Source organism: Podarcis cretensis (assembly GCF_951804945.1).
Source record: "Podarcis cretensis genome assembly, chromosome: 16".
Taxonomy (NCBI): Eukaryota; Metazoa; Chordata; class Lepidosauria; order Squamata; family Lacertidae; genus Podarcis; species Podarcis cretensis.
In genome coordinates, this window is record NC_137186.1 from 39,418,939 (window position 1) to 39,432,226 (window position 13,288).

At 43.1% G+C, this 13,288-nt stretch overlaps 2 protein-coding genes and 1 long non-coding RNA gene across 10 annotated transcripts in view; 1 reads left to right on the forward strand and 2 right to left on the reverse strand.

The window, feature by feature from the left end:
- The window catches only part of LOC307205073, a 448,154-nt gene that overhangs the window by 70,786 nt on the left and 364,080 nt on the right, over positions 1–13,288 (reverse strand). The window lies entirely within an intron of this gene.
- Positions 1–13,288, reverse strand: part of SETD1B (SET domain containing 1B, histone lysine methyltransferase) — a 69,000-nt gene that overhangs the window by 40,804 nt on the left and 14,908 nt on the right. For 3 of the 6 annotated variants that reach the window (XM_079956301.1, XM_079956297.1, XM_079956298.1), the window contains 4 exons: positions 7,156–7,310; positions 6,645–6,743; positions 6,013–6,283; positions 1,480–1,592 (listed from right to left, as the gene is read on the reverse strand). In XM_079956301.1, the coding sequence (XP_079812427.1) occupies positions 1,480–1,592; positions 6,013–6,283; positions 6,645–6,743; positions 7,156–7,310 (638 nt within the window). Of the gene's footprint in view, positions 1–1,479; positions 1,593–6,012; positions 6,284–6,644; positions 6,744–7,155; positions 7,311–7,567; positions 7,835–13,288 lie in introns of those variants that run through there. The other 3 variants (XM_079956299.1, XM_079956300.1, XM_079956302.1) reach the window with 3 other exon arrangements.
- RHOF (ras homolog family member F, filopodia associated) overlaps positions 8,323–13,288 on the forward strand; it is a 31,394-nt gene continuing 26,428 nt past the window's right edge. Inside the window, exons 1-3 of one of the 2 annotated variants that reach the window (XM_079957162.1) lie at positions 8,323–8,465; positions 9,814–9,860; positions 11,522–11,628. In XM_079957162.1, the coding sequence (XP_079813288.1) occupies positions 8,338–8,465; positions 9,814–9,860; positions 11,522–11,628 (282 nt within the window). In that variant the 5' untranslated portion in view covers positions 8,323–8,337. Of the gene's footprint in view, positions 8,466–8,516; positions 9,261–9,813; positions 9,861–11,521; positions 11,629–13,288 lie in introns of those variants that run through there. The other variant, XM_079957164.1, reaches the window with a different exon arrangement.

The following is a 13,288-nucleotide window of genomic DNA, read 5'->3' on the forward strand; positions in this document are numbered from 1 at the left end:
GTACTCATCATATGCCTCAACAGAAAATGTTTAAACACTTATAAAGGGCACAGTGCTACAAACGTTTACGAGGGAGCACATCCCACAAAACTTACTTAATTTACACCTGCATCAGCTTGCTTGACTGCACTGAATGGGGCTTTCCGGTACCGCAAAATAGTCTACGCAAGCAGGCCAGACAAGCACCACATGGATTAAATTCAAACTCAGCCACTTTTGCACCTAGAACTCCCCATGTCACAAAATCATATTCTGTTTGTTCCATTAGTAGAGATTTTTTTGGAACATGACAGAAATTACTCAACAAGAAGTTTCAGCATTTCATGCATTCTGTCTTTGTTGGCATTCTGTGCCAAAAACTGAATCCGCAGCATAAAATTTCAATTATTAACTACTACTTAAATATCACTGAGAAATTTCCCCTCCTCCTCCACACAAACAACTTGATCTTAAGGGAGCAAAATAGGACATTGGGAAGGAGGCAGCCTTTACAGCTAGTTCCTACACACCTATTTCAAGTCTCATGAGTTCAAATGTCCAACAACAGAAAGAAGCCAGAACAGGATCTCTAGTTTTATTATTTCTTTCTTAAATTTTATATAGCACCTTTCTGCCTATGCACCTAAGGTGGTTTACAATTTTAAACTACTAAAACACAGTCCAACTGGAGCAGGTCTAGATATTGTCTCTGCGTGCCTCTCACCCTCGCTGCTTCTTTCCCACAGGGGAAGATTGTGGACTCTCCTTCCTTGGAGAATTTTAAGCAGAAGCTGGATGGACATGATTCCTGCATTGCAGGGGTTTGGACTAGATGACCCTCAGGGTCCCTTCCAACTCTACAGTTCTATGAAAGTTAAATGTAAAGCCTGCAAATTTGATAATCCAGTGGCGTAGTGTGGGGGGTGCAGGGGGGGGCTGGCCGCACCGGGCGCAACATCTGGGGGTTAGGGTTAGGGGGCGCAAATCCACGGGTTAGGGGGCACAAATTACTTGCCTTGCCCCAGGTGCTGACAACCCACGCTACGCCACTGTAATAATCAAAATTATTATTACTTGGGTTATTGTTAATATCTTATTTTTCATTTCCTGTTACATTAACTCATCTGACTCAAAACATTTTAATAAAACATGAAGTCCTAATAAGGACAAACAGGAAACAATCCAGCCTGCCGATCTCCATACATAGCACCTACACACAATTGCCATGTCCAGAATCAGACTCCAGCTTGGATCAGTTCCATGGATCTAGTAAAAGGTCTAGCGGTATCTGGAACTTCACAAGGACTTGCCCTCCATTCAAGAGTCCCCTGAAAAGGAAGGCTAGAGATGACAGATGTCTGGACAGGAATGTCAAGAATGCATTTCTTGAGGAGACAGACAACAGCAGGCAAACTACCATTTGTTGTAAATGAATATCATCTCAGAATTCCCCAACAGACACAGTGCGTGCCATTAAATCACAAGTAAGTGAAAAGGTACCTGCGCAGTTTCATTCACGGTGGGCGATATGTCCGGCTCATTCTCCACAGGTAGAGTCTGAGGGGTGTAGAGTCCATTCACAAGAAGTTGATAGAAATGCATGCGCTTTTCACCTGGACAAACAGCAACAACTTTATTAAAAAGAACACACCACAATTCCATCGAGAATCCACATTTTACCAAGTCTCTCTGCAAACCAAGCCTGAACAGGTGCCAGTTCTGACTCGCTTGAAATATTCAGTATCAGCTTCTTAGGCCAAGTGAAGCAAAAAATGCCTCTTTGTGGTACACAAAAGCACAAGAGTGCTTCATTGATTGAGTTTTATCTTGGACCAGACTTGGAGCAATGTCCTTTTCTCGTTCTATCCTCACAACAACCCTTCCAGGTAGAGTGAATAGGCCAAGGTGATCCAGTGAATTTCATGGCTGAGCGTGAATTTGAACCTGGGTCTCCCCAGTCCTAGCCTTAAGTCTCTCATCACTACACCACTCTGGCTCCCTACTTCCAAAGGCAGATGACCCAATTCCAGATCGCCTGCTTCAAGAGTGGGGAGGGGTAACAGAACACAAAGTAGTAAAGGAAAAAGGTTAGACAAGACAAAGTTGTCCCCTCTTTTATTGCCATGTTGGTGCATTTTATCAAGGAGAGCATGTGTCTTCAACTCAGGACTGCTTCTTCACAGAACTGGCTTCCCTCTCCTCAACATGTTCTCAAGGGAGGAGAAATAGTTTAACAGCTGTAGGGATAAAACTATTTTATAGCAAAAATGTGTCTGCATTCAATGGTAAAATGTGATAAATCTTCAAACTCTGCAAGCCCAGCTCACTAGAAATTGGACATCAAATTAGCTTTTCTGTAAAAGGCACATTGTATGTGATCAGTAAAAATGTTATATTTATCTTTTTTAAAAAAAGGCACCTGCTTCCCCTGACAGTGCCAACGAAGTAAATACGTATGCATTTTGATGAGCTTATTGATGGTTTTGCTGTTCATCTATAAATTCAGTTGTTTATTTTACGCTGTCCTCTTCCCTTGTAGCAGTGTTGACAAAAGATATATCTTTATTTATTTATTAAAATGAAGTCTGCAATCCTATGCACACTAACGGGAACAAGCCCTGCTGAAATCAGCATGACTTATTTCTGCATAAAGAACATGAATAAAGTCAGTCTGCACACAGCTAGCCTTGTTGGGCAGCCAGCAAACTATTGCCAGAATTTTAGGGTCCAAGACACTAGCATCTCAATGCCAGGGTCTGCTGTGCAAAGAGAAAACAGAGCAGGAACCAGTTCCTTCTTCAAAGTTATGGTGTTAAACAGACAATAACTCAACCCAGTACAACCGGAACAATGCCATTCAAGCAGCAGAGCTGTGCTGGGGATGAGGGTACACACGCCATAACTAAGCACAGTTCTATTCATGTCAGCAAGAAATAAAACTGTCAATATTGAAGTGCATTTATTCAAATTTATGGTGTAGCCACACTTGGGAGTTCTGTGGACAGTTCTCTTTGCCACTTCTCAAAAAGAATACTTGTAGAGCTGGGAAAAGGTGCAGGAAAGGGCAGCGACAATTATTTATTACTTATTTATTTCACAATACTTATCTAACACTTGACTGTAATTAAACTTCAAAGCGGCTTACAATAATGATCAAGAGGACAGAGCACCTTCGCTATGAGGGAAGAGTTGAGGGAAGCGTGTAAAGTAGGACACGATAAAGGTTTATAAGAGAGTTAAGTTTTTGTCCCTCTCTCATACTTCTAGAACCCAATGGGATCGTCAAATGAAGCTGAATGGTGGGAGAGTCATGGCAGACAATAAGAAGTACTTCTTCCCAAAATGCATAACTGAACTGTGGAATTCACTTCCACATAGTGTGGTGATGTCCATCAACTTAAGACAGCTTTAAAAATGGATCAGACAAATTGATGGAGGATAAGGCTGTCCACGTCTTACCTCCAGGGTCAGAATCTGAATCCCAGCCACTCAGGAACAACAGTGCAAGAAGGCTACCGCCACCATGCTCTGCCTGGGAGCCTCAAAGGCACCTGGCTGGACACAGCGGCACTGGGGGGGCCTCAGATGTGAGTTAACAGGGCGGTTTGTATGCATCCACTGGTGCGTTGTTGCAGTAATAAAACAGAAGCATCCAGTGCCCCAGGGTGCAAGCACTGAACAAGCTAGTAGTAAAGCAGTCCCCTGCAGGCACCCAGTGGTTTGCAGTGTAAGAAGCTGTTAGTAACCTCTGTTTTGGAGGTTTTGCTGTATTCTTTTAGCCTTTACTGCAAATCTCCCAGAGAACTTCGTTTATTGGCTGGTACAGACGTGCAGTAAATAAACTTATTTATATTGCATGTAAGTGCTCCGTGGGCTTCACATACATTATCTTAGTTATCATTTGGCCAGCATTCTTATCCCCATCTTGCAGCTACAAGGACTGAGGGCTTGGGGAGAGGGTGGGGGAGGTGTCTGCATGATTGAATTCATTTAAGTGGAGATTTCCTTGTTTGTTGCTTGGTCCCTCTGCCTACACTAGCTCCTAACACAGTTAAATTATTTGATCCTGTGTTTAATTGTAATTGGTAATTACTACCCCAGTTACAAAAACTAAGGTACAACACAAGAGAGTCCTTATCTCACACAAAAAGCAGCAGCAGCAGCAACAGCAGCAAAGCTCTTAGACCAAGGTCTAAATTTCACCTCACATGACTCACTTAAAGCTACAGAGCTTTATTCTAAGGCCTGTGAACAGAATTTATGTTCTCTAGGATTTAGTCTTCTGAGTTCATCAAATCACAGTTAAAATAGTCGTTTAGATACCATGTACTCCCTTTAACATCAGGTTTTCTTTTTTAAAAAAGGAACTTTATAAAAGAGTTGGCTAGAGTAGGCCAAACAGCTGTTCATCTATACCTCTGCTTTTTTATATCTAGTATTACATGTAAACAATGATAGTCTGGTAACTAGTTAAGTCACAAATAGTGGAAATGTCAGAAATCAAGAAGGATGTGATCATAAGGATTTCAAAGGCTAGCACTGGAAGCTTACAGAAAACTTGTTAAAAATACATTTTAAAATCAACACAGGTTTTAACACAGCTGCAGCTCTATAAAGCAGTTATGTTAAATTTTCCTGATTCTCAACTTGGCTGTAAGCCTGACTGAGTTCAAATATATTTCCAATAAAATTTAGGATTATACCACTTTACAGATAGTTAAGCTGTGGTTCTCATGCCCTGATATGGTAGTAACTCAGAATAAATGTTGATTAAAGACTGGATGATAACTAACCTGTTCTAACAATTTTTTCTTATCATTTTATTAATAACTTTATCTAACATGCATAGATGAATCCTCATTTCACAACATGAGAAACCATGCAGAGGGACATTTAACTGCAGCTGGAGATTCAGCAGTGCACTAACTAAAAAAACAAGACGTAGTCAAATGTGTTTTGGAGTTCAGAACACTTGCAGTTTTAAAATTTTAGCATAAGCACTTTTAAAGATAAGGGACTAGAAACTGTCCCGTTGTGCATAACATGTTAATTATTCATACTTTCCAAAATGTTCCTTTAAAGGGTTAAAATAGGTTTAGAGGGGTTTTTTATAATTAAGCTGCAAAACTGAAAGGTGTCCTATGGCAGAGGTGGGGGACAAATTAGCACTTGTATGCTAAAAGTAACATGCTGGTCATATATGCTTCACTGCTTTAGCAAAAAAGAAAAATACAGCAAAAAAAAAAGACCCCCAAAAATTAAATGTTGAAGCAAACCTAACCATGCCTTCTTAGAAGTCAGTTGTGCTGAATTCAGTGGGACTTACTCCCAGGTAACTGGGGTTAGGACTGCAGCCTCAGTATGGTTTGAGGAACTTATAAATAAAACCTGAGTTCATAGCTACACTGCTTCTGTCTGAAGGTATTAGCACTACAGACCAGTTACTTTCAATATCTGGAGTGTTACTGTCCCTTTAAGAGACAATGGAAGAAGAAAAAAACACTTTTATAGAGCCTCTTGTACATATGTAAATGCCCACAATGGGATGATTAAATAAAAACAAGAACATTGCTGAAATCTAATTTAGAGTATTATTTTAGGATAAATTTCAGGCATTTTCTAAAATGATTTTTAGCCTCATTTTTCTATATCTATAGGTGTGGGTGGGTGTGTTATCAGCTAAGTGCAAAAGGTACTTTTGGCAAAGGGGCAAAGGGGGACCATTTGGCAAGCCAAGTGTCAGCATGAGTGACTGAGTGAAATGGAGAGGATGGCAGCATTTTGTAAATTACAGGACTGTCTCCTAGCAACAGACAACACATTCAGCTCCACGTGACTAGCAAAGGCCCAGAGAAAAGCAGAGAGATTGAGGGGGAAACGCAGTGACAGTCATTTAATAGCTTCCACCACCACCCTTAAATTAATTACTAGCCCTCCCCATCCAATCTGCAAATGCATCTCACTACGGGACAGGAGAGAGGCGGGGAAGAGCAGCAAACGGAAGGAAGATGATGCTCAGAACCAGCTCCCCACCTTTCGTATCCAGCTCCACGTGGATGATGTTGCCCATGACCGATGTGTTGTGTAGATGCTGCACTGCATCCCGGGCTCCTTTGACTGTGGCAAAGATCACTTTGGCAATTCCCAGGTGCTTCTTGTTTTTAGGGTTGTAGAGAATCTCCACTTCTTCCACTTCACCGTATTTTTTGCACATGTCAGCCAGGAAGTTTTCACGGATGTTGTCATTCAACTTGGCAAAAGTGACTTGTTTGGGAGGAACCGGCCCCACGTAAAACTCATCGATCTGTAGGTTTGTTTTTGCACACAGTGTAGTAGGAAATTAAAAGCCAGAGAGAGCAAAGTTAAGGACTGTAAGCAATCGCATCACCTGGAGCAGAGATGGTTAAGAAGCAACTACTGAACTTTCAAGGTATTTCCCTTCCACTGCAATTTACAGACAAATACTAAACTTTTGCCTCAGCAATAACTTTTAAAAATTTGTTTTAAATAACTCCACTTAGTTATTAATAAAACACACTTTTGACAGGCAGAAAGCTCAATTGTATTTTGCAGCTTTATAACACCGGTGAACTAATTACTCAACAATATGAATAAAGATGCAATTAGATTTATATCAAGGACACCACAGTTCTCAATGCATGTACCTTAAATTTAGGGACAGAGAGTTCCAGCTCTTTCGTTTTGGTCCATATTCGCCCTATCCTTGGATCTCTGACACAATCCACTGGGGCAAGACCCGGGTTCTGAGGAGGAGAGGGGAGTAAATTGAATGAAGCTTGAAAAAAGACACGACCCACGGATGCAACCAAAAACCCCATGAAATTTGGAAGTTTACTCCACAGCCTTTAAAACTGAGGAGAATGTTCTCCAGGCAGGGCAGACACACACATGTCAAATAGCAATTCTGCAGGGAATCACAGGAAAAGAAAGATGCAGGTTTTATCTTCTGATTCTGACAGACTACATTGTCAGGGGGTGTAACTTTAATATGTTTCCTGAACATTTTGTAGCAATCTTCATTTTTCAAGTCATTAAGAATTCCTCCTTCCCACCCACCCTTTAGAAGGGTGGCGAGGTACTGGAATAAAACAAACCAGGGTTGGGGGAAGAGAATATCACAATACATTTCATTTGTAAAAAATAACGACCGCTTACAGGAATGCTAAAATGCTGCCCATCATAACGATAGAGTTTGTGCTGTCCTTTTTTCAGAGCTGGGTCAATAATCAACTTGTAACTTTTCCAATGGTGGTTTTTTTTCTCGGCAGAGGTGCTTGCTTGGGAGCTGCTCTCCATTCCGTTGATCCAACCTGAGGAGAAAGCAAGCGGGGGCAACCAACGAAGTTAAAAAAAAGAGACATATATGAAAGATTCCCGTTTCAGAACTGCTTCCTTCCCCCCCTCGCAATACCGTCAAGCTGGGTGGGGGGAAGGGAAGGGAAAAGACCGCACATCCAGACGCCGAGCCGGGGTGTCCCCCCGTGTCCCCCCTCCCGGGTGCAGGCAGCGAGACCAGAAAGAGAGCGAGGGAGAAAGGAGGAGGAGGAGGAGGAGAGAGAGAAAATACCCATCTCACTTGAACTCTGCTTTTTGCCATGGTCTTCGGGGTGCTTGGCTTTTTCTCCTGCCTTGATCTCTTTGAAAGACATCGCTGTTCGGTGCCCGACCGTCTCCTGGCCGCGAAAGGCGAGCTCCTCTGCTCACATTGGGCTGGCTACATTACATGGGTTTTGAAAGCCTCCTGCCTCCTCGCTCGCTCGCTCTTTTTTTTTTTTTTGCGAGCCAACACATATTGTGTGTGTGCTTTCTGCTTGCTTCTCAGGCATCCCACAATTCACCGCTATGGAGCTCGGCTAATGGCTAACCGCCCTCAACCGAATGCACATTCACAGCAGCTGCATCGCGCTGCAAAGCCCCCAGCCCGGCCGCCCGGCCGCGCCTCCCCGCCCCAAATAAAGGGCCATGCATTTTTCCCAGCAGGATGCGGCCCCGCCGTGGCTTTTCCTCCCAGTTAGCGGCGGGGCCAAATCCCCTTGGAATCTGCTGGCTACATTTACCTAAGCGCCAAACTGTTCCTAAACAAGATGGACATAGGTGGGACAAGGGCCCCCCCACCGCCTTTTTTTCCCTTTTCTTTTTTGGAAGGGGGAGGGAAATAAAAGAAACCCCCTCCCCACAAGACACCCTTCGCTCCAAAAGGCTTGAGCTTTTTTTCCCCCTCCCCCTTTCTTTTCTTTTCTTTCTTTCTTTTTCCCCTTTTTCTTTTGCAAGTTACATCCCAGGGAGCTAACCGGGGCAGCGAGCTTGGCAGGGATACTTTTGCAAGAAGCCGCGGCAATGTTTCCACCTCCGATGAATGGGGAGAAGCGGGGGGCGCCCCCGTTTTGTTACAATTTGTCAATTTTGGAGGAGGGAGGAAGGAGAGTAGCAGCTTTGCTTATTAAAGGTCCTGCGCAGCCAATCAGGTCGGACCTTCCATTTTGTTTCAGCTAGAGGCTCCCTTGGATCTCCCCCCCACCTCCTTTCCCTTCCCTTCTCCCTCTTTCCCCTTCCTTTCCTCCCGGGGTCGCCTTGTTGGGGCTTCGTGTTGTTTTAGCTCGACTTGTGCTTTTGGTTTGTAATTTGGCCGTGCTTAGGTAATTGGCTGGTTAAAGGCACCAGGCGGGCGCAGCCAATCAGCGCGCAGCTTCCATTGGGCTTGAGTTATTAGACGCTGATCTAAAAACATCCTTCAGCAGACAGCTAAGGAGAGGCCAACAGATCAGGCAGCCATTTTTCTGCAATGGAATTAAATGGCCAACTGGGTTTTCCTTTGTTCCAAAAGGGGATACTTGATTTGAATGAATCCACAACCATCCATTTCAGGACTTCTCAGTGTCTGTGTTAATGTCTGACAACATTTAGAGGACTAAAAGGAAGAAGGAAGATTTTATAAAAAGATCTGGATTTTTCCCTTTGATTTGGAACCCATCTTTGTCTTGTATATAACTAGGTCATGGCACGCCCTTATGTCAGCAGTAACAATTTTGAGTTACCAAAAAAGTAAATACATATGTATTTTTGGTGTTTGTTTTTGAAAGCTTTTCTTTGCCTGAGCAAATACATCTCTAGATGTAGCTTCCTGTATTAAACACTAAATACCTGGCCATCTTTTAAGTTAAATCCTTTCGTGCTAACAAGGTAATGTTTTAAATATAGATGTAGGAAACGTGAATTCTTGCAAAAAAAATCATTAGGAAAAGTTTTTTTCCTTTTACATTGTAAGTACCCAATCCATTCTGTCCTTCTTACTAAGTGTAGTTTTTCATGTTAAATGTTACTGGAGTTCTCCTTTAATTTATTTTTCCAGCCTTCATCTGCATGTCATTTTTTTGTCTTGTTTATCTAAACCAATTGCTTCTGAGATACTTTTTAAGAATAAAAAATATTTAGCTAGAGATGCTTAAAATGTTTACATACAGTAACTATTAACCAGGTGTATTCACACTAACATGTAGCGATTTATGTTTGAGATCATGTTAAAAATGTGAGTGGGAGAGGGGAAGGAAAGACATGCAGCGTCCTTATGTGCAGAGTAAATCTGTCAGAGGAATTTACCGATTGAAGTCCGGAGTCTTTTTAAAAAGTTAACTATATGTTATCAGTCGAAATAAGTAAATGTATTAACTTATTTTTAATCAAAAGCCATACAAAAATCTGAACGAGATTGAATAACTTGCAAGGTTATAAAATAGAAGTGATGATACAGAACTTAACGTATACAGTATTTAGAAATTTATTTATCCCCCTCCCCCCAAAAAATCCCAACCCCAGACTCCCACAACTTCACCTTCAGAACTGCATTCAACTATGGTGTGCGGGTAAGTAAAGCCTTTTGCCCTTGCAGTGAAACAGAGCAGGCCTATGCAGCAAATGTTTTCGTCCAAGGCGGATATCCGAGTTACTTTGGGGGGGGGGGGAGGTAGCTAACGTTCTTGTTTGAAGGTACATATTCAGAATCTATTTTTTATATCTATTTCCAAAAGCTACTTCCTTTCTTTAGCCTCCTGTAACAAAGTGCTTTGCTTGGCTGCATCCTTGTTGATTTCAAGAGCTTCTCTCTGCAAATCCATAATGGCATTACAGATATGCTAAACTGTTCCCCTAAAGTCAATCTGCAGGCAGAGGTGGGATTTTTTTTTAAGGCAAACCAACAAATAAACGCAAGTGATAGAGAACTAGTTTGAAGTCTTTCTCCCTCTAGTTACTGCAGTTTTTTTTTCTTTTTCATTTTACAACAGAGGCGTTTCGGGGACAACAGCAATTTGAGCAGTAAAGGGAGACCCTGGTTTGCTAATATGTACTGTAAACGAGTTTTCTTTTATCTTGAGAGGCTCCTGGTTTGAAAAACAAAATCCAAAATGGAGGTTTCCTTTTCCCTGCGCAAGAAGAGTCGCTTGGCAGCCTTGTACTGTTTTTGTCGGGAAAGCTTGTGACGCGCTTGCCATTTCACAGCAGCAGATTTTTCCAGAGCTACAGCTACAACAAAACTTCCAGCTGGCTTTGATAGAGATTTAATTTGCAGAAATAGCCACTGCCTCTTGCACCCAAGTCACCCCCTGGCTTTGGTGCCGTGAAAAGAGGCTCGTTTTCAAGGCTGCCTTCGCAGTTCCTGCTCCATATTGAGGGCGAGCAAGCCGGGCTTCGTAATGGCGGCTGTCTTCTCTGTGCTGCGGCTGTTGCTTTGGGGGCAGCACAAACGCTTGATTTCGTCAAGGCTGTTTTTATCGGGCAATGCAGGACAGAGCCCTTTCTCTCTCCTCTCTCCCGCCCCCCCTTTTTAAAAACGTGTGTGAGGTTTGTAAAAAGTAAAGCAGGAGTGAGAGGGTCGGTTTTCTTCTGTCTGCTCCCCCCCCCCCCTTGTTAATACTGGTGGGGGTGGGGAAGAGAGAGAGAGAGGACGGTTGCCATTTCGTGCAAGTGTTTTTGCAGCAGCGAGAAGAAACGTAGGAGCGAGCGCGAGGCTGCGTGTAAGAGGAGATCCTGGCGCGGCTCCAGCTCCTGCCTGCTGCTCTGCTCGGCACTCCCGGGGGTGGGGGAGGGAGGGAGGGGGAAGACGGCGGGGGGGGAGGGGAGGCCAGGGGCAGGCGAGCAGCCCGGCTCTTAAAGACACAGGGCGCTCCTGTGGTTTAGCAGAAGACAAAGGCGGCCTTGGTCCTTTGTGTCTAGAAACCTGAAAACGGGCTTTCCCCTCCTCTTTTGCATGCGAATAATGAAGACTATGGTGGGCAGGCAGCTGCTGCATAACCCAAGCAGCTCGATAAAGGCTCTAAATCAGTTGGTAAATGCAAAGAGCGGCTTTCTGCAGTGCAGTGAGACTGTTTTCTCAGGCATGGCGTTGCTGGCTGGATTAGTGGCTGGAGAAGCCGTCCTGGGACTGATCTCTTGAACAGGTCTCTAACTCCTTACCACGTGTCTCAAAACAGGTCTCCCGGCATTGCTAATCTTTTTTCTTTTCCTCGCCCCCCCCCATGAACCCTAGAAAGGGTGAGCTCGACGATGATCGAGGAGGAGGAGCTGACAAGGGAATGCGTGGTCTGTTGTCAGACGAGAGTGGGCTTTCTGATGGCATCTCTCTGCTTGTTTACAGTAGGTAGGGTTTGCCAGGCATATTTCCGTTTAAATGGCTTTGCTTTGCTTAAAGGATTTTCCTTAACACTGCAGCACCACCACCCCCTCCAAACAGAGTGGGGTTGGGTGTCGCTTTTTTCAGACAGCCAGTTTTGGAGGCTCTCCTTGAAGAAATGAGCCGACAGCCCTGACAGGAGATACTGAGGACGTTAGGTTGCTAGTAGTTTCCTTGCTGCATTGTTACTCGAAATTTTAAGAAAACAATCTGGCAAAGCCTTGAGTTCCTTTCTGGGAAACTTCAGTGCAGCATTATTAAAAAGGCTAACCAAAAAATTACAGCTCTTTTTTAAAGATGTATTATCTTGGATGCCTTGATTTAAGGGGTGGATGTCTTCTACTTTTAGTGGAAATATATAAAGGTGAAATCCCAATTTGTGACATTCCTCTTCCCCACCATAGCAATAACCCATAATAGGTGGTTAAAATATTTGGCTTATTATAAGAGTCTCCTGTCTGCTGGCTTATTGTAAAATATTCAGCAGCAGGAGGCGGGTGTTGTCTTTTCAGTCTCTGTGGAGAGTGAAGACATTCCATTCCACCACCATGTACCAAGATTTGCTCCAGCAGTAAAACCTGTTTTTCAGGAACAAATTGGAGGAGCGGACTGCCTGTTAAACACTGAACAATGTCATGCTTCTGGTCTTTGTGGGAGGAAAGAGCATAAAGAGATTGCCTAAGTGAAGTGCCTTGCCATTTGCTGGCAGACTAGGGAAACAATCCTAAGTATCCCTCCTATGAAGTAAATGCTACTGATTTGTGATATTACTTCAGAGTAAACACACTTGCATATGTGTTCTTTGTTCTTTTAAGGTGATGTTGGGAAATGGCTTTTTGTGTGTGTTCTGAACTAAATACGTCAACTCTGTTGAATTGCAAGCTACTTGATTACAAACAAGTATTGGAATACAGACTTGGTGAATGTGTGTACTTCCTAAGACATCTTAAACTCCCTGGCTACTTACATTTTCCTCTCAGTAGGTGACTTAGTGAAAAATGTCCATATATATACCTTGTTAAATAGCTGATGTGGCAACAGGAGTAAGGTTAAGTCTGCCAATTGTGGGCGTCTGTATCCCTGAGATTCCTGCTGCAATTGTGTTCTACAACTGAAGTGGTTGGCTTCTTAAATGCCTTTCAAATGAGTACAAAGGAGGCACAAGCGGTTGCTAGAGAGATCAGGCTTGCTTTCGACATCCTTCCCAAAGCCAAATCCTGTGTGCACATCCTGCCTCCTTTCTCCATTACCATTACAGTCAATATAATGTAGGTCACCATGCATATCCTCCTTGTGTTTCTGGCCAGGAGAATCTTTTTCCTTTACTTGCTGGATTTGCATCCCTTTTGAAGGATATGGAACATTATCTACTTTTGAAATTTTGTATCACTTAATGTACATGCTCAGTAATCCTTATTACAGCCCTATACAGGTAGGCTAGTATTATACCCATATTGCAGATGTTGGGGCCTAGGTTGAGAGATAGTGGGTTGTATACAGCCACGGTGACTTCAAGACTGAGCTTAGATATGAACTGAAGATTTCCTAGCTTGCAGTGAACCACTGTGCTACGCAGACTTGTGCTACAGGCTTGGAAGAAGCTATATAATTTGTTTTGTCTCT